The sequence below is a fragment of the Cimex lectularius genome, unplaced genomic scaffold (genome assembly GCF_000648675.2).
Source record: "Cimex lectularius strain Harlan isolate CLEC.00 unplaced genomic scaffold, Clec_2.1 scaffold8, whole genome shotgun sequence".
Taxonomy (NCBI): domain Eukaryota; kingdom Metazoa; phylum Arthropoda; class Insecta; order Hemiptera; family Cimicidae; genus Cimex; species Cimex lectularius.
In genome coordinates, this window is record NW_019392656.1 from 658584 (window position 1) to 677112 (window position 18529).

Consider the following 18529-nt stretch of genomic DNA (forward strand, 5'->3'; position numbering starts at 1 on the left):
AAGATTATCCATAAAATATATTAGAGCATTTACGTGTTAGTAGTGTCAGTAAAAACACCAAAAAATTTAAAAACAGTATACAATCTAGACAATTTATTTATTTATTTTAAATTATGTACAATTCCTCATTACAATACTGAAATAGAATAAAATCATGCACTTTTAACTCATATACAATTTTGTTTTCACTCCTGCGTTTTAAAATTGTGTTGTTTGATTTTGCATTGAGAATTTATTAAATCTTAAAAAAAGGTATTTCTCCAGGTGTTGAAGAAAAAAACAATAGGAGTCTTTAATTATCTTGATCTGCCTATTATGACTGGGATCATTTTGGCATTTCAACATCTTCCACGATTCGTCTCAAGTGTTATTTTGTCAAACCTGTACTTTTATATACTTTTCGATTGTGAAGAAGGGGTGAACTGGAATTTTCATTGTTTATTAATTTTGTAATTGCATTTATGTTGTAGCCTTTACTGTATCCTATGCTTTTGATTGTATGTAGTTCTTGATAGTTCCTAATGTTTATTTTCCTTGAAATCCTTGGTCAAGGCTGAGTGAAATAGACAATTTTAAAATAATATACCACGCAATTATTTTAAGTTCTGTAAGGTACTTCATTTAAAGGGAGCTTAATAAAGCATCGTATGCAGATAGGCTAAACAAAACTCTTGAGGAAAAATAGGCAACAGTTTACTTTTCTCATTTTCTGATATGGCAGTAAAATGTGGTTTTAGGCTTGTGGATTCAAATGGCATGCATATTATACATTGTATATGGAAAAAACAGGTATATTAGTAAGAGACAATTTAAAAGTACGGGGTTGAGAAGGGCAGACTCGAGTTGCCGGCTGAATGTAGTAGTTAGGGGCTGGCACAGAGGACAGAGGAGACACTCAACATGCCCAAAGAATCACTCAAAGATAGTGACGAGGCACTATTGATTGCCAGAGGCCCTGGTCGCCGGACTTTGATAAAGGCTTACAAGACGCCGTCGAAGCTTTTCACCAGGTGCGTTGAGTATCTGGCCAGATATCATCACCACCAACAAGGATGGAGTAGTAGAGACCTATAGAGACGCCTAGACCTTGTGGTGGCATTTGAGACTGAGGGTGTGTTGAATGCCTCGGTACACTACAAGGCACAAAAGTACATGGTGCACAGGAATGCCCTCATGGAGCTACACCAGAAAAATTACTTTGTGGTGGCCGGTGCAGTAGTGGGGGCAAGAGGATGCATACCTGAACTTCTGAAAAAAGACACTCAGGGACCTTGACATTAACAACTTGCTGAGGTTGCCCCTCACCATCTCTCTTCCACCCTTGAGGTTGTCGTTGTCCATTGCACTGTCAATGGACTTGAGGGACCCTGGCAAACCAACGGTCTATAAGAATGGACCTGAGGTACGGGCAAAGTAGGATCAAGTAGACGAGCCCGCACCACAGGATATGACATCAACGTAAAGGCCAAAAAGAGGTTATGCTTTTGTTAATATAATCAGGAAAAAAGATGAAAGGATGTTCTACCATAATCGAAATATCCATGTATTTTATAAGCATCACCTGACCAAACTATAATTAATGGATTTAGTTTAATATTTAATACTATTTAGAAAATAATAAGTAAGAAATTCTCTTCCTAAATGGAGTTGTTTGAAAAACAAACTTATAAAAACAATCCTTTCATCCACATTAACATTAAACAAATATGCATAGTTTTCAAAGCACAACTAAAATATAAAATTTACAGTCAAATCGTTTAAAAATAGGCAAGTAAATGTAGAAATGTGCAAATAGGCATATTACTCTTTTAGAGAAGAGAAAGCGCACACATACTAATAATTTTTTTAAATTACTACCAAAAAAAGAAATTGTCTCTCTATCTTTAACAGCCACATAGAAGAATAGAAGAAATTATAGAATAAACTATATTCAATATAACACCACATTGTTCAAAAAGCATTTTTTTTCTCACGAAAATTAATTTCGATTGTTAAAAATATTTAATTATGTAAAGTATTTTGCACTGCTCCACAAAAAAAGTGGTTCACTTTGAAATTTTGATTTCTTTTTAAACCTATGTTTTGGCTATATTTTTTGTTTTACTACTTTAAAAATGATTTAATAATTATAATTAGATGTAAGACATTTATTGCTGAGGTGATTGTGAGATAAAACCGCTTAATTCCTAATTGATTTAAGATCCCCACAATGTAAACATAAACAAGGGCATTTATTCCTTTAAAAAATGCCTTTTGTTGGTGGCATGGAACAAAACCATTAAAAAATGCCTATAATCTGTGAGAAAGCTGCCTGCACTAGTTGAGGATGGGAGAAATCACCGTTATCCGAAGCGAGTTTAGGTTTGCAACAATGGTTTGTTGGACATTCAGTGGTACCAGGAGACGTCTGAAGGACTTTGAACCGTGTGGGATGTGGCCATTAGTGTTGAAATAGTAAGAAAGATGCTTGCCTACAAGTTCTACATCCCAGAAGATTAACAACGGGTCCAACCATTGACGGGACCTCTTAGAGTTTGCAAAGGAGACCGACAATAGACAAAAACTGTAATGAAGAAATGTTATGATTTCAGACGAGTCCCTGTTTTCTCTCCATTCACCAGACAAACATTTTCGAGTTTATGGAACAGCTGTAGAGCTTTCAACCAATGGCAACATGGCCTGAAGAGGATTGTTCAGAAGTGGTTTAGTTATGGTGTAGAGTGGAATTTTTGGAGGTAAAAACAGTTACAGAGTTACATATGTTTAATAGGCTGTCACTTAATGCAGAAATCTATGTGACAGACATTCTTGAGCAATATGTGGTGCCATTACAATAACACGTGTTATTCAGTACCTTGTCAATATTCACACTCAAAGATAGTCAGCCCGTATCCCTGATTTGAATCCCACTGAGTACTTTTGGGACGAGCTTGAACCTTGGGTAAAACGAATAAATAATCCTCCCACATCCTTATCTGAAAGTTAGGTTATTTGAGATATGGGATCAAATTCCTCAAGACTTAAAGGCTTAGTTATGAGTATGCCGAGAAGATTAGAGTGTGTAATGAGAGCAAGACGAAGTAACACACCCTATTAAATTTTTTTAAGTTTGCTTTATAATGTTTTATGTTCACATACAAGTTTTTTTTTTAAATTAATTATTTTGTTTTCAAGAGGTATTTTTATTTTTCCACTAACTAAATCTTTTAATAAATACCTGAATTTGAGAAATGTAGGTGTTAATATTATTGAAAAGGCATTTTCATCTCAACTAAAAACCTAATTAATTGTAAATTATTGAAAAGGCAAGTGCATAAAAAAATCTCAAAATTTCAAAGTGCACCACTTTTTTTGTGGAACAACGTATATAGAATATAAATATTTTTTATGGTCGCCGAATAGCAAGTTATCTATTCATTCTATTTATATGCGATTGTATACACAAACTTGAAAATTATTTTGATTGATTAATTATGTGATTAAAGGTACAAATCATTGGAGAAAAAATCAAGTACATCTGAATAGTTAATAATTAAATCCAATTATAACTATTGGCATTATACTGATAGAATTCTAATTAAAGAAAATACAGAAGGTTTTAATAATTGATTCACTTGATTCCCACGTTTTAGAAATGTCATGTCTATGTCTACAAGCGTTTTACGTACATTACTGTTGCATGCACAAATCTTATAACTGTGTTCTTTCTTTTTGCATGCTTTTCTGATATATTTTTTTTCAAATTTCTAATTATAACGATCTCAAAATCAATTAAGTCTGTTTTAAAATTACTTACTTTGGCCGAATCCTTTAGGTGAGTCATTGACGGATCATTAATCGATTTTCCCGATGCTGCTTTCGTAGCATGAATTAAATCGCCGAGAGCAGAAGCTACATCTTTAACCGCGTTTATCAGCATTACCTTATAATAAATCAATATAGATATTAAAATAAATAAAATTAAAAAAACAAAATCAATAGATATATTACCTGTGCTTCTGGATTGTTACTGCCAAGAGAAGCGGCACCAAATTTAACCACCTCGGCCAATTGAATAATAGTGGAGACGGCATTTTGTGCAGCGACCGCCAACTGTTCTTGAGATGATGCAGCACCTTAAAATATGAGAATTTATTATGAAGCGTTCAATTAGGAAAGATATCTGGAAAATTTGAGCACCTCATTTGTGTCTGCCTTGCATAATTCACACATTTTCAGTTTAAAAAAAAAAAAGTCACGCAAATATAATATATACATGGAAAATATGATTTTAAATTACTCAATTAATTATATACAATTTTTTCAAAATGAAAAATTTGAGGTAGAGGCAGGATTTGAACCCACGACCTATGGCTATAAATATTATTTATTGTTATTATCCTTTTTTCATAGTGCCATCATCTTTAATGGCTCTTTAATATTAAGGATGAATTTTGCTCTATTTTCACTGATGGTAAAACATTTGTCCCAAATTTCTAGAGATATTCTATAATTGAAAGTTAATTTAAGTTATCTCCTCCTTAGTATTGATAAAAACAAGCAAAATTAATATGTATTTCTTAAGGAGAAGGTGCCAAGTTGCACTTATATTCTGTTATTACTTATGATGATTTTTTTTTTTTTTAATGAAAAAGGACAAAAACATCAACTGTATTAGCACTTTAAAGTAAATGTGTACCATTCAAACACATTGAAAAAATAGTTTACCTTTATATCAAAATATTTTGTAAAAGGTTTTCTAATATATGCTTGCGAGTAGCTTCTGTTATCTACACAATCTGCTTTTATTGGCATTTTACCTATGATTTTGGAGTTAGTAGGGTTGGTTATTAAAATTAAAATGTAATTATTCCATAATTTTTAACCTGCGACAAGAGTTTTCGTGTCTTCAACCAAAGCCTTGGCCGTTTTAAGAATGTTCTCTCGGTGGTCCGCAAATGTGTCTTCTTCGCTTTCCGCATTCAGCGTGCCTGCTGTGGCAAACATAATCGTAGTGTCGAGATCTCCGATAATACCGCTGACAGTGCTTGCGGCATTGATACAGGCTTGTGTTCCTCTTGAACCAGCTTGCAATGCTGACAATACCTGAGCCACCTGAAGATCAAAATTCAACTTGTTACATTTCGTTCTTCAGAGAAACAACAATCAAAAATTGCTACCTTCTCAGACACATCTCTTCCAGATTCTGTAAGATTCCTCACAGATATGTCATCTCGACTGTGACAGTTTGCAGCAGCCGTTACAAAACTGCTAATTGCGGTTCCTAATTGAAGGACTCCTGTTGTGATCCTTGAAGCTACTTCTATATTATTTGAAGTGATTCTTGCACCTGCAGTATCGGAAGCGAGTTTATTGTAGTGTTGAGATATATCGGAAGACAATTTTCCACCCTGACGCTTAATAACCTAGGGCACAAAATTTTAAACATTCATAAACCTTTAAATTGACATATTAATGACATGCTAAATACCATTTCTTGAGCGATACGAGCAATTTCTTTTGCTTCGTTCACCATTCTTGTTTGATAATCAACATAGCTGTCACCGCTTTCAAAGACTAGCGAGGATCTATGGTGTGATGCAGTGGTGTCATTAAGACGAGACATTGCTCTCGTTATTGAGTCGATAACACTCGAGGTTAAATCTTCCTGTGTTGCAAATTTTTCCAATGTATCTGACAATTCCATCATTGTTTCTTTGCAGCCTTCGGAAATTTCATCAAGTTCTGGATGTTTTTTCTAAATTGGGAGATACATTTAATGTCTTAATATAAACATGAACCTTAGTGGTTTACCTTTGGGTCTCCTCCGCTTTCTTTGGTGACAATGACTAATTGCAATGTGGCCTCTGCTACAGATTTGACTTGATCTAGCAAATGCATCTGCTGTTTGCTGTGGGCCATGTTTGACGCTATAGCTATCGATTTTGACACCAACGGTTCAACATAGGCTACCAGGTTGTTCACATTATGTCCAATGTTTTCTGCTTCTTCCTTAGCAGCCATTCTTAAAGGATCCACACATTCTAGCATTTCAGCAAGTGAATTTTGTACAACGCTAATATAACTACGGCTATAAGCACCCTTGCTGGGTTCTAAGCCAGATGAAACTGCCATTAAGGAAACTTGGTCTAACTCTCTAATCTGCTCCGTCAGTTTCTGTATAGCGATATCACACTGTTCTTGACCTGGAGCTTTATCCCTGGATAATATTTACGATATTATTAAGTAATCAATAGAACAATTGATATTTATTTAACTATACTGAAGTTAAAACTTTTTGCATGCATTAATTAAAAAATTGTTAAAATTCACCTTATCGAGCTTGCAAGTTTTTTAATAGAGTCAGAAACACTTTTACTGTGGGTTGCAAGTAATTTCCAAGTCGGAGGATCTTTAGGCGTGATAACAAGTGATCGTGCCGCCCTGACCATGTCACAAGATGCCTGAATAATATCTTTTCCTGCGTTAACAACAGGCAATTGGGCAGCACGTGCCGACGGAGTTATAACTGCTGGTTCGCCAGCAAATTCAGGCGAAGAGGCATAAGCCACAAGTGATTCAACGGCTTCGAGAACTGGTTTTGTAGCAGCAGCACAAGCTTTCCTGTTGTCAACTTTATTATCTGATGCCATATTTATATCTAAAGCTGAAAAATGAACAAAATAGAATTTAATTCAGCAACAAGAAATGTGCAATTTTAATTCAACGTTACCTTTAATTTCTTTAACAAGGTTTCCAGTTGAGTTGGCGACATCTTTGGCACTTTGGACAAACAATTTTTTAGCAAGAGCATTTGTTGCATTGCAAGATGCAACGCGACAAGCATGGCATAAAGCACTTGTGTGTTTGGCTATCTCAGTTGTTGCAGCCATTATCTAAAAAAATTAGAATCTGGTTTATTATAGCAAAAAAAAGTTTTTGGTCAATAAAACTTTCTGAAATTGTCAGAACTGGCAATATTTTAAAATTGGGATAGAATTTTTTCAGTTATGTAGAAGAACTCTCTGAGATTATTTTTATTTTTTAATATTATACTTTTTCTTTATAGGACAACCATTAATTTTACAATGATATTATCCATCCTCCAAATACACAAGTTCAAACAGCATTCTCCACTCAAATATTATAATACAATTTTTTTTAAACTTGATAATCAAACTGATTTTATTCATAAAATTACATGAAATGCTAAATTTTTGTTTAAAAATATGTTAATGTAAAATAAATCTAATTATAATTTAACACAAACCTCATTTCTTCCTGATTTGTTATTGCAAAGTGTGGCACAAGCAGCGCTGATATCCGTCAAAGCTCTAGAAAACAAGGCCTGATCTACAAGTCCAATAGTTCCAGCCTTGCTTCCTGGCTGAGAGACGGCGATTAAATACGCTGCTTGAGCAGCGGCTTCGACAAGATTGCAGACAGAGTTTCCGACATCTTTCACCGACTCTCCGAAATGAGTGTATTGCGAGTCCCTCGCATGGTTTGCAGTTCCAGTCATCGCATTTCCTGAATTACAAACGAACAAGTCAACAACAAGAATATATTTCTGACTGATGTTGAAAACTTACCAAGAGCTTTGCTGCTTTCCGTAACCATATCTAACGATTCAAAATAGCTTTGATTGTTAACAGGGTGGACGATCTGATCGAGCAGAGGACGCATACTTTCTATACTTCTTATCGTATTGTCGCAATCCTTTTGTCCTGGAGTGGCTGAAGTGCAAACATCCACCAATCTGTTAATGCACTCCGTAACACCTCTAAAATATAATTAACACATTATTTTTCATAAAAGATTATAGCAAAGAAATTAAGTTCAAATGATCATGCATAGAAAAAATTAAAAACAAAATATAAACAATAAGCTTAGCAAAATTGGAAAAAAAAATTAAAACAGTTTTGTAATGAAATAAAACCTTATTAAATCATTATAAAGGACTTGAAAATTAACAAGTAAATTGTTTTATTTATTTTTAAATAGAAGTGATTATTTCTTATTTCATGCTTTATTTATTAAAATATTCTAAAAAAATAAAAAAATCAAACCACCTAGCAGCAGAAGTGAGGCGGTTGTGTGCATTTGGTGAATTTGGATCTGCTGAGACTGTTTTGGCAGTCATTAAAAGCTTGGAAGACACTATAGTGATATTTTTCAGTGAAACGACAAGGTTGTGTTTTACATCTACTTCCTAATAATTAAACAAATAAACAGATAAATAAACATTTTTAGGAACTGAATAAGTATAACAGAAGAGTTATTTATTTTACTTTTGTTTGACCAGCCATTTCCAATCCTACATGTGTTAACTCTGATACTGCCGAATCCAACTCATGAGCAGATGTTGCTAATTTTACAGGAGAACAAACTGCTGAAACTACGTTGCTACTAGCGACATTGACTTTCTCAGCTTTGACATCAATTTGTTGTTGAAGTTCAGAAAATGATTTGTTTGTCCTTGGGAATTCTCCTCTTTCGATTTGCATTTGCCTTGATTCGATGTTAGATATGGCTTGGTCCACATCTTTGTGACCAGGAAGACAGTTGATGCACTCTCCCAAAGCCTGGCGTTTAAAAAATAGTAAGCGATTAAATAAAAATTGAGCGATTCAAGTTTTAATTAAAAATTGCCTACGTTTGTAACTCTTTTGGCCGCAAGTTGTAAATTATCTGCATTTTTAGGCTCTTGCAATGTTTTTTGAGCTTCTTGAACTACAAGATATGAGCACAAAACAACTTCTTCAGTATGCTCGAAGAGTTGTTGTTGGACGTTTGAAGATGGCATTGTAGCGCTGACCGCTCGAACGGAATTCACAAGGTCGGAAAGTGCGTGGACTGTTTCTGTAGTTGTATTTGCTGTGTAATTTTCTTCGCCTTGGGTTGCTGCTTTCACCAGGTTTGATACACTTCGTGCAACCGCTTTACTTGTGTTGTTCAAATCTCGACAAGCCGATTCAGGCTGCATGAAAAAAATTCATATTTATACATAATAATTAAATAATAGTGTGGAGTAAAGAATGAATATTACCGTTTCACCGGGAAGAAGACGTTGTTTGTTTGGCGACGACATCAATTCCTGAACAACATACTGGATTTTCTTAATTGAATCTTGCGCCGCTTGAATTTCAAGTGCAGAACCGCAAGCATCATTGGCTCTCAATGCACACGCTCTTAACTCAGCCACAGCAGCACCAAGATTTTTACTCGTATTACTGAGTTGTAATGAAGTTGAAGGGTCAGTGACGGTCGGAAGGATGGATCTTGCTGATGTTACCAGTTTATTTGCGGGCTACACATACAAAAATAAAAATAACACTGAATTTTGAATGATTTAATGATGAAAGAATAAAAAAATACCTGTAAAAATTGCTGGCTGACTGTTATAAGATTAAGCTGTGCTGATGGATTGTCAGGATTTTTCGCTGAAATTTTAACTCCTTGAATTAACCCAGGAATGTGGTTAGATACATTGACACAATCATGTTCCAGTTGATTCTGTGACTGTCTGTTAGTGTTGTATTTTTCTGCTCCTCGGCTTGAAGAGATGCATTGATTTGCAGCACTTGCTGCTTGTTTTGCTGCGACCTTCACATCAAACATGGTAAATAAAATTGAAAATTACATTGTATTGTTCGAAAATACCTCTAGACTGGAAATAAGTCGTTTTCTAATAGTTGGGGTCGCAACGGTCGTTGTAGCTGCTCTGAGGTCTTCTACAGTTCGTTTCAGATGCATCTGATTATTAATATCGTGGGGATTGGATGCACATGCTCTTGCAGCTTCAACCATGCGAGCAGTAGCTTCTGCTAAAAGTTTTGCTGCAGCAAGAAGCCTACGATGTAAACTTCCACTTTCTTGATTCTCAGCTTCTTCCTTTAATAAAAAAAAAACATATACATGATAATAATTTTGTTTTAATGAGGCGTAGATGAAACATACTTTAATGCTTTGAACCAACTGTGCTGTGGCTTGTCCCAAGAGTCTAGCTTGTTTCACCATCTCGCCTGGATCTCCACTCGCTTCGAGAACTCTTTCAGAAGTAATTAAAATTCTCTCAACGGATGTACTTTCTACAGTTTCCCTTTCTTTATTACCGCTTACTTGTCTGATGAAATAAACATTGTACAATTACTTTATTATAATAATATGGTAAAGTGAAATCAAATACTTTATGTGGTTCAAAAGATGGTTGAGTGTGGTTGTAACATCTGAAGCAGCTTCACCAAGTTGGCTGAGTAAAATCTGATCAGTGCACGATTCATTGCATACAGTTACCAAAGATTCGACGGCGTTTGCAACCTCTTTCACGGCAGCCTCCAACTGCTGCTGACACGGTGGACTCTGGATGGTCGGTGCTACCACCTTAGAACAAATATAAAAAATAAGCCATAAAGAAAAAATTAACAAACATTAAGGATTTGCTAACCTTAGCACAAGCAACAAGTTGCGACGTTGTTAGAGCACACTGAGTAGCAACTCCGATCGCTCTGTTTTGATCTGGTTGGTCTAAAGTCGAAGCGACACTTTTACCGCGGAGTACCAAAGCAGCTGCTTTGTTTGCAACAGCTTTTCCAAGTCCTAATAAAGTATCCTGAGCATCTCGAATGGTCTCATCTTCTTCATGAATCTCATTGAGAACCTTGTGAGACGCTTCACCGACTTTAGACGCAGCGTTAAGCAAACTCTGACGGGGCTGAAAAATTAAGATACATTTTTAATTGTTCAAGGGTTTCAGTAGTTTTATTGTTGTGAAATAAACCTCTTTAGTTGAAGGCTCGGCTGCCTTGAGCAAATCTGTAAATGCAAAGCAGAGTTTTCGGGTTGCATCAAGAAGTTTATCACCACTGGCGTCGTCAACAAGCGCAGCTATCATTCTCACTCCCCTAGATACTTCTGGCAATCCAGTTGTAATTGTTGTGATTGCAGCACCTACTGCAGTATGGTCAACTTCATCTGCTGAACCTAACACAGCATTTATGTTTAAAACAACCATCTTAAAAATATAAATATAAAAATGAAACTATTGGGAAACCTGAAGTTAGTGTGACAACTTGGGCTGTAGCTGCATTCATAGCAGCAATTTGAGAGCTGACATTCTGTTTGTTTGTATCCACAGTAGTTTCTTTCCATTTCAAGGAAGCCTAAATGTAATTATTATGTATTTTTATAAACTTTATAAAAGTTTGTATGTTATGTCAACAATAAATCACACAGATACTAACTGCATCATTTCCAAGTTCAGGAAGTTCTGTTCGTGTGAGCAGTTCCCGTTCCACAGTGGTAATGACTTGTTGTCCCAAAGTAATTGTACTGAGTAAAGCACGTTGTGGTTCAGACAAAACATTTGTGATTTGTTGTTGTTGCACCTGCCAAAATGTAGGTGGTTAACTTCAAGATAAGAAAAGGGTAACACAGCTAACAGAAATTGTTCAAAATGTGTCAGTACTACAGTCTTAAATAAATCAAAATTGCAAGTTGTGTAAAATATCAAAATGAGTTGATATGAGGCAAAAACCAATTAATAAACGTGTACACAAAAGACTAAGTCAAAGTATCCATGAGTTAGAATTTAATGTCTGGGTTTGTAAAACTTGATCGCTGTTTCAAAAAGCTTAAAATTCACTGAAAAAGTACAGAATTGTAATTCAAATGAAACCGTCCGTGTTCTATGTGTTCTGCTTCATATCTTCAACATGCATCCAATTTTATAATTGAATAAACTCATACTTTCTTAATTCTGTAATGCTGTGGAGTTAAAAAATTAATAAATTTAAAAATCAGATATAATAAAGAAAACTGCCATAGCAAATTGTATAAAAGGCAGACTTTTTTTTTGTACATTTGCTTATATCATTAAAACGCAACACTGCAATGATAAACGGTTTTTAATGCGCAAGGAAAATTTGCCTCCTTGGATCATGCTTATAGGTTTAAGGAAAATGAAATAACATCATTATCTTAAGATCAGAGAAACATGAAAAATAAAAATTGAATTGTGATTATGGATTAAGAATGAAATTTGGTGCTATAATAAGATTTTTTGTTAAATTAAACATTAGGCTTTCAGTGTCAGTCAGTCTGTAAAAATTTGTAGGGTGTAAAATTTAGCTGTCTCATATTTAACAATTAAACAGCACATTTAACACAATACAGTGTAAAAACAAAGAAAAAAATGCGAGGCTAAGAAAAAGCAGGCATAATACATTTTTTTACTATCCAAGAGAGCACACTTTTCTATAGTAAAAAAAAAAATTAAAGAGCAAACATTTCTTTAAAGTCTAACAGACAAGTTGCTTTTCGTGTTGCTGGCCACAGCAATCGGCTTTTAATTTTATCACAATCTTATTCGATTTCCGACAAATTGAACAATATAACATAAACACCCATCATGCAATTACAAGGCACAAGATTAAACATGTGTACATACTCTTATCCAATAATAATTGTCTTCATCTTGTGAGAAGCATGTAAGAATACAAAGTAATTAGTAATGCAAATGTCCATACCTAAAACAAGTCTAGAATACAAAGTAACTTGTGTTCATTATCTAAGAATTGTATTTAATTTTAAAATGAACAAATTCTAATATAATAAAATCTTTGGTGGCTCAAATATATTTATCAGTCTGGTAATATTTGCTATATTTTTCAGTCGGATGGATATTTTTAAATTAAACCCGGATTATTTCTTCACTCATTCATACAATTCTGAACACTGATCCAAAAAATAAATACTAATTTTGCTTGTAATAGTGAAATGAAACATACAGTCTAGGAAGATCAGGGCTATCAGGAATGATCAAAGTGAGGAAAATTTTGTAACTGTCGTTTTTATAAGTAATGAAAAAGGATATTGAAAGTTCATGTTCTATGATCATTCAATTTGGTAAATTGAAATTCCAATTCAAATTAAAACACATAAAAACTCATCTATAGTATAATCCAAGGAAGCAGAGCAGTAAAAATTCAAAAAATTGAAAAGTGCAATGCTAATGCAAGGTAGGTAAAATGTGGTGATTGATGAAGAATAAAATTGTGGTTATATTGGATCTATTTAAAATTATATGAAATGAACTTTAGTTTAAAAAAAAAAAAAATAATAATAACAAATTTATTGCTGCTAGAATAACATTTACATTCACTTTGAAATGAAATTTCGCAAAAGAAAAATTGTTTTTAGAGTTTAAAAGACAGTTTACCTTTATAGAAAAATAAAAACCCAGAAGTTAAAACAAGATTATCATTGGTACTTACACAGTTACTTTAAAGATGAAGGAAAAAATAATACTTTCATAGGTGAAAAAAGTTGCAATGACACAATTTAATAAAAACATTTGCGAATACTCCCTCTACACAACTACAGAAATGTTTTTATTAGAATTTGTTCTTGTAGTATTACGGCTATCTTAGTAAAATAAGATAGAAACCGTATACAAAATTAAATACAATCTCTCAAATGATTCAGTAATATATTACAAAATGGTATGAACAAACCTTTTAGCTCTTTTTTTTTTACTTATCCTAAAGTTTGTGCAATTATTTCCTATGGAAAAATTAATATTGCCTTTAAAATACTGTCACTGATTTCTAATCTTGTAGAATAGAAAATGTACAAAATAACAATTCCTGTTATACTGGAGGGCTTAAAGGCAAAATACTTTACAATACTTTTTTCTTAACTTAAATAAAAACTTTAATGGGCAATGCCAGAATTTGAACCTACAACTGCAAGCGTGGCATTATGAGTATCAGACAATCTAACGCCTAGGTCATGTTCTTGTAGAATAATTTTATTTTTTAGAACACTGCTAAGACCTATGAAAAAAATTTGGTTAAGATTTTTTCCTCTGTACATTTGCGTCTTCTGTACAAAGTTGAAAGCTATGTACATAGCATATTTCTACATGTAATTATGTTGTCCAATAAATAGCAGGTGCAAAATATATAATTATTATCCTGTATCACAACTATTTTACACAAAACATATATGGACATACACTAAATCCAATAATTTTTTCTAAATTTCTATTATCTATGAACTGAGAGGGCAAGGCTTTAAAGGAATAATAGCACAAACTTCTCAGGACGAGAGGAAAAATGAATCCACTGTTGGCGACATGTTATTTTGTATTATGCATGATGTTTGTTACAAGATGTGATAGTTTAGTTATTTGGCGTGACCTTCGTCGTCATATGGCATTATGGACTTCTTCTTGTTAAAATTGCATAACTTATTAAAGATGAAATTTTCTTACCGGAGGAGCCCTGTGGCCGTAGTTGACCTGACCGCCCACAGTTGTATATTGAGCCCCACCAACATGACCTATCCCATAAGGTTTAGCACCTGTGTGGTTGAGAGGAAATAAAAAAATAAAAAAGTGTGTACATGCATTGTCAAAAAAGTGATGAAAATAAATGTGGTCTAAAGTAATGCATAATATAATAAAACAAGATTTAAAAAAAAGAAGAAAGTTCTAATGAATATGCCATAATGCTTTCTTATCTCTTACTGCACTAAAACCCCAGGTCAAACAACAAAAATTATATTAACATTGAAAAATAAAATCTTCCAATTTATATTTATATGCAAGTAGATCTTTTGTATTCACTTTAGTAAATACACAAAATTAGAGCCAGTAAAAGTCCTAAATTAATCAGACTTTAATATATGTACTAATATGCCATATCATAACATTTTTATTTAATTAATGTTCTTATTCATTTAATAAACTTAAACCTAAATCGAAAGCTTAATTTTTCTTGAAAGGAGTGGTTCATTATGGGTCAGTGTTGATAACTGTTGCATAATTTCTAATCTGTCCGCAGTCCAAAACAGAACAACAAATTTACTATCAATGTATTGGTACCATCAACTATCTTCAAGGTAGTACTGAAAGTTTGTAAGTTGATCTATTTAATTTTCCATTCTTAACCCTTCCTTATATAAAAGGAAAATTGGGAGAATCACATGTGATGTGTCGATTTTCCTTAGGAAATCTTTTTATTTAAAAAGTTGTTCAACCTTTTCGTTTAGCGATTTTTTAATGAGGCAAAGATCTACAGCTAAAAACAGAAATTCAAGACAATATGGTCAATGATCAAATCAAAACAATCTACTAAAGCACACACATATCAATTTAACATTGAAAATTATTTTTTATCGTATCATTAGTTCAGTTCATTTGGTTTATTGCAATTTTAAGGACACCAGCAAGGTCCTAGGTTTCAGGACGGGTCCCTAATATTGTATACATATAGATCAAAGATAGAACAGGGAGTAGGTACAGGGATAAAAGGGCCAAACCTAGGGAAGCCCCATGGACTAACTAAAAAAAATTTCAAGCTGAAGTTCATGCAATACAACTCTGGGTTCAGGAGTTAGTAAAGAAAAATGTGTAAGGTGCAGATATTCTAAGACAGCCAGGCAGCCATAAAGGCACTAAATGCATAAACTTCGTAATGATTCTGGGAAAGCAAAACAAGATTACCTTAAAGTGGGTTCCCGGACATGAAGGCATAGAAGGAAATAAACAAGCTGGCCAACTAGCCAAAAAAGGCCACAAAGGAAAGTGCTTAATCTTAAAGGAAAAAGTGCACTTTCCAAGGCTATAATTTATAGGGGTTCCACAATAGATCTTTTTAGGATGCAGTGAAGGAAAGGATTTTATAATTTAAAAAAAACCCTCATACATGAGTTGCAGTTGAACCAGAGCTCAAAAATGACACAATGTCCATCAGCAGCAAACTCATAATGGATAACCCCATCAAAATTCTTACAAAAAAAGTGATACTATAATCTGCTTTCATTAAGTCAATCCTGATTGATATATGTTAGGATTCCAATAATACACTTTTCATCGCTGCTGATTTTAAATATATTTTTTTAACCATAAAATTAAAATATTCATAAGTCAAACAAAATGCAAACAATAAAACAAAAGAAAATAACAAATATCATAAAAATTTAAAGAAGAGATAAGAAAGCAATTTAAAAAAGTAAAAAAAAAGTACTGTGATAAATTCTCAAGTCACTAAATTTTTACAAAAGAAACATTCTAATCCAAGAACATCTCATAAATTAAAAGAAAAAAAAATGATAATAGTGCATAGAAGTTGATTTTCAAATATCAAACCCCCAATTCACTTGCATAAAGACTATTTACAAATAAAGAAACCATTCTTCCATATAAAAAAATGTTCTGCTATAATGCAAACATAAGTTATATCCATCCTCCTCTACTTTAGCACGCAATATGAAATTGACAGTTACTCACCATCTGCCGCTCGCATTATTGCCGGTTTTGCGACGGATTCCGTGTTGACTTTTGAAACACGGCTCGTCTCGTGCTGTTGAAGGATTGTAGCCCTGTGAGGCGTTAAAATTTATTAGCATAAATATATAAACTTTATTCAAAACTATAAAGTGATTATTTTAATAACAAAACTTACTTTAATGGAGAAACACTGTCTTCGACCATAGTAGATCCCTCATCGCCTTCTATTCCAAAATGATCTTTAGCTTGTTTCTATAAAATAATAACAATTAATAGTTCTGTTGCAAACTCTCAGTAAAAAAACAATAATAATAAAAAATAATTAATACTTCTTAAAAATAATTGATGAGAAATTCTGAGAATAAGTAACTTCAATTATTATTCTTAAAAAAGAGATCCTTTTTTAAGGGTATTTCAACTATCTGATTATATGAACACTTGGAGTACCGGTATTTTTTGGAGGGGAAAAAAATCATTTGTAAGTATGTCGGGTTTAAATGCAGGGCCACTGGATTTGATCCCGGGACCTTCACCTTACAGTGATACGCCTAAATCGTTGCAGCCACCGATGCCCCCAAACAATTAATCTTTTTATGTCATTATGGTTTTAAATAGTTTTTTCAAATTGTCAGCAGTTACAAATAGGCTGACTTACCTTTTTCAAAATGATATCTATATATCCTGAGATCAACTGGACGATTTGCTCCCCCTCAGTTGTCTGTACTGAGTAATAGTTATCAGAATAATCCCCAAAGTCGAGTGTGAACGTGTTCGGAGAGGCACACCACCTACGAACCGTAGTCAACGGATATGTTTTCATAATTTCTTTTGTGTATTCATCCAATCGGAGGACAGAATCCTTTGTAACACCAAGGAGACGTGGGACCAATTTGTTTTTTCCTTTCATCTTTTCCTAAAAAGAAAATAAAAATTAAAAAAAGTCATTTACGAAAAAATCAAAATATGTTGATCTTAATTTTTATTAAATTGTTTTATTATACCTTAATTCCTGTAATATTTTGTTTTAATGCACATTTACAATAGATTTTGCTCTGCAGACTTACCTTTACAAGAAAAAATGTAACCCCATAGGTTGGTAATGACCTAGCATTCTTTGTATAAAGAACTTTAGCATCTAGTTCTGATGATCCGATATGTTTGGCATGTTCTTGGAAGATTTTCTTTTCAATGCCTTTCACTTTAATGTATGACTGTGGCAAAAATTCTTTCAGACTGGGGGAAAAAAATAAAATTGATCATGTACAAATGATTTTATACAAATTTTAAATATGCTTACTCAAGGAATGGAGGCTTATGTTTTGATTCATTATAGCTTCCGAACTGAATGTGACACTGTATCCCTGCAAATTCACAAGCTAACTGTTGAGTGACCGGATGAGTAGAATTGATGATAGCATCTCTTGCTTGAACGTAAAGAAGGTTCAGCTGCACGGGATCGCGAGAATCGATGTTTTGATCAGAGAAAAAGAATTTCCTCCTTAACAAAACCGTTTGACCTTCGCCTATACCTTGCTGTCTTAATGTCAGGCTATTGTCGACCCAGTTCACTACAAAGCGAGAGTTTTTGATTTCTTAATTGAAATTGAAATTAATTAAATATTAAACAACCTTCATCATCAGTTTTAATTTTCTTCCTCAGTTGGTCCATTTTTGCATCTCTTTCTTTTTCTTCCTTTTTCCTTTTCAATGTCAACGTCCCATAATTTGGTTTATTCTCAAGTTCATCTTCTGGTGTTTCAAATACTAAGCTGTATTCATCATAATTTGTTATACCTAAAAACCACCATTAATTATTAGCAATCTAAAGTTAATTAATCAAAGAAAATTCAAAACTTGCCTAGTTTGGTGCATATTACAACCATGAGTTTTGATACAGGTTGGCTGTCATCCACAAGCATGGTTTTTACTGTCCCATCCAACATCCTTACCTTCAGTGTTCTAAACTTTCTCTTATATTCCAAGAGTTCCTGTTAAAACGTTATTAATAATGTATACACCAAATATTAAATTACTTCAGTAATATTTCTTTATTTACATCTTTTTTTAACATGTAGTACCCGAAATCCCTTCCAGGCTCAAGCCAAAACCCTTTTTTTATATCCTCATCTGCTAGGAAGAGACCATAATCTTTCGCTGAAATTGAAAAGGTCTTATAATTAAATAGTTGCTTTTTGAACAAAACATTCATTCAAATGCCAAGAATACATTACTTTAAAAATTGTCACGTCCTTAATA

The 18529-nt window shown here is 33.5% G+C and overlaps 1 protein-coding gene across 5 annotated transcripts in view; it reads right to left on the minus strand.

Annotated features, from left to right (window-relative positions):
- Positions 1-18529, minus strand: part of LOC106669663 (talin-1) — a 51484-nt gene that overhangs the window by 7344 nt on the left and 25611 nt on the right. For all 5 annotated transcript variants that reach the window (XM_024224650.1, XM_014399293.2, XM_014399292.2 and 2 more), the window contains 31 exons: positions 18330-18427; positions 18132-18261; positions 17903-18067; positions 17571-17841; positions 17338-17506; positions 16929-17186; positions 16449-16525; positions 16274-16365; positions 14255-14343; positions 11223-11366; positions 11033-11141; positions 10760-10962; positions 10427-10693; positions 10169-10362; positions 9940-10105; positions 9643-9873; positions 9358-9585; positions 9029-9289; positions 8636-8959; positions 8271-8564; positions 8052-8191; positions 7572-7762; positions 7250-7509; positions 6713-6875; positions 6313-6646; positions 5794-6199; positions 5471-5737; positions 5160-5405; positions 4866-5094; positions 3991-4115; positions 3797-3922 (listed from right to left, as the gene is read on the minus strand). In XM_024224650.1, the coding sequence (XP_024080418.1) occupies positions 3797-3922; positions 3991-4115; positions 4866-5094; positions 5160-5405; positions 5471-5737; positions 5794-6199; positions 6313-6646; positions 6713-6875; positions 7250-7509; positions 7572-7762; positions 8052-8191; positions 8271-8564; positions 8636-8959; positions 9029-9289; positions 9358-9585; positions 9643-9873; positions 9940-10105; positions 10169-10362; positions 10427-10693; positions 10760-10962; positions 11033-11141; positions 11223-11366; positions 14255-14343; positions 16274-16365; positions 16449-16525; positions 16929-17186; positions 17338-17506; positions 17571-17841; positions 17903-18067; positions 18132-18261; positions 18330-18427 (6257 nt within the window). The remainder of the gene's footprint in view (positions 1-3796; positions 3923-3990; positions 4116-4865; positions 5095-5159; positions 5406-5470; positions 5738-5793; positions 6200-6312; positions 6647-6712; positions 6876-7249; positions 7510-7571; positions 7763-8051; positions 8192-8270; positions 8565-8635; positions 8960-9028; positions 9290-9357; positions 9586-9642; positions 9874-9939; positions 10106-10168; positions 10363-10426; positions 10694-10759; positions 10963-11032; positions 11142-11222; positions 11367-14254; positions 14344-16273; positions 16366-16448; positions 16526-16928; positions 17187-17337; positions 17507-17570; positions 17842-17902; positions 18068-18131; positions 18262-18329; positions 18428-18529) is intronic.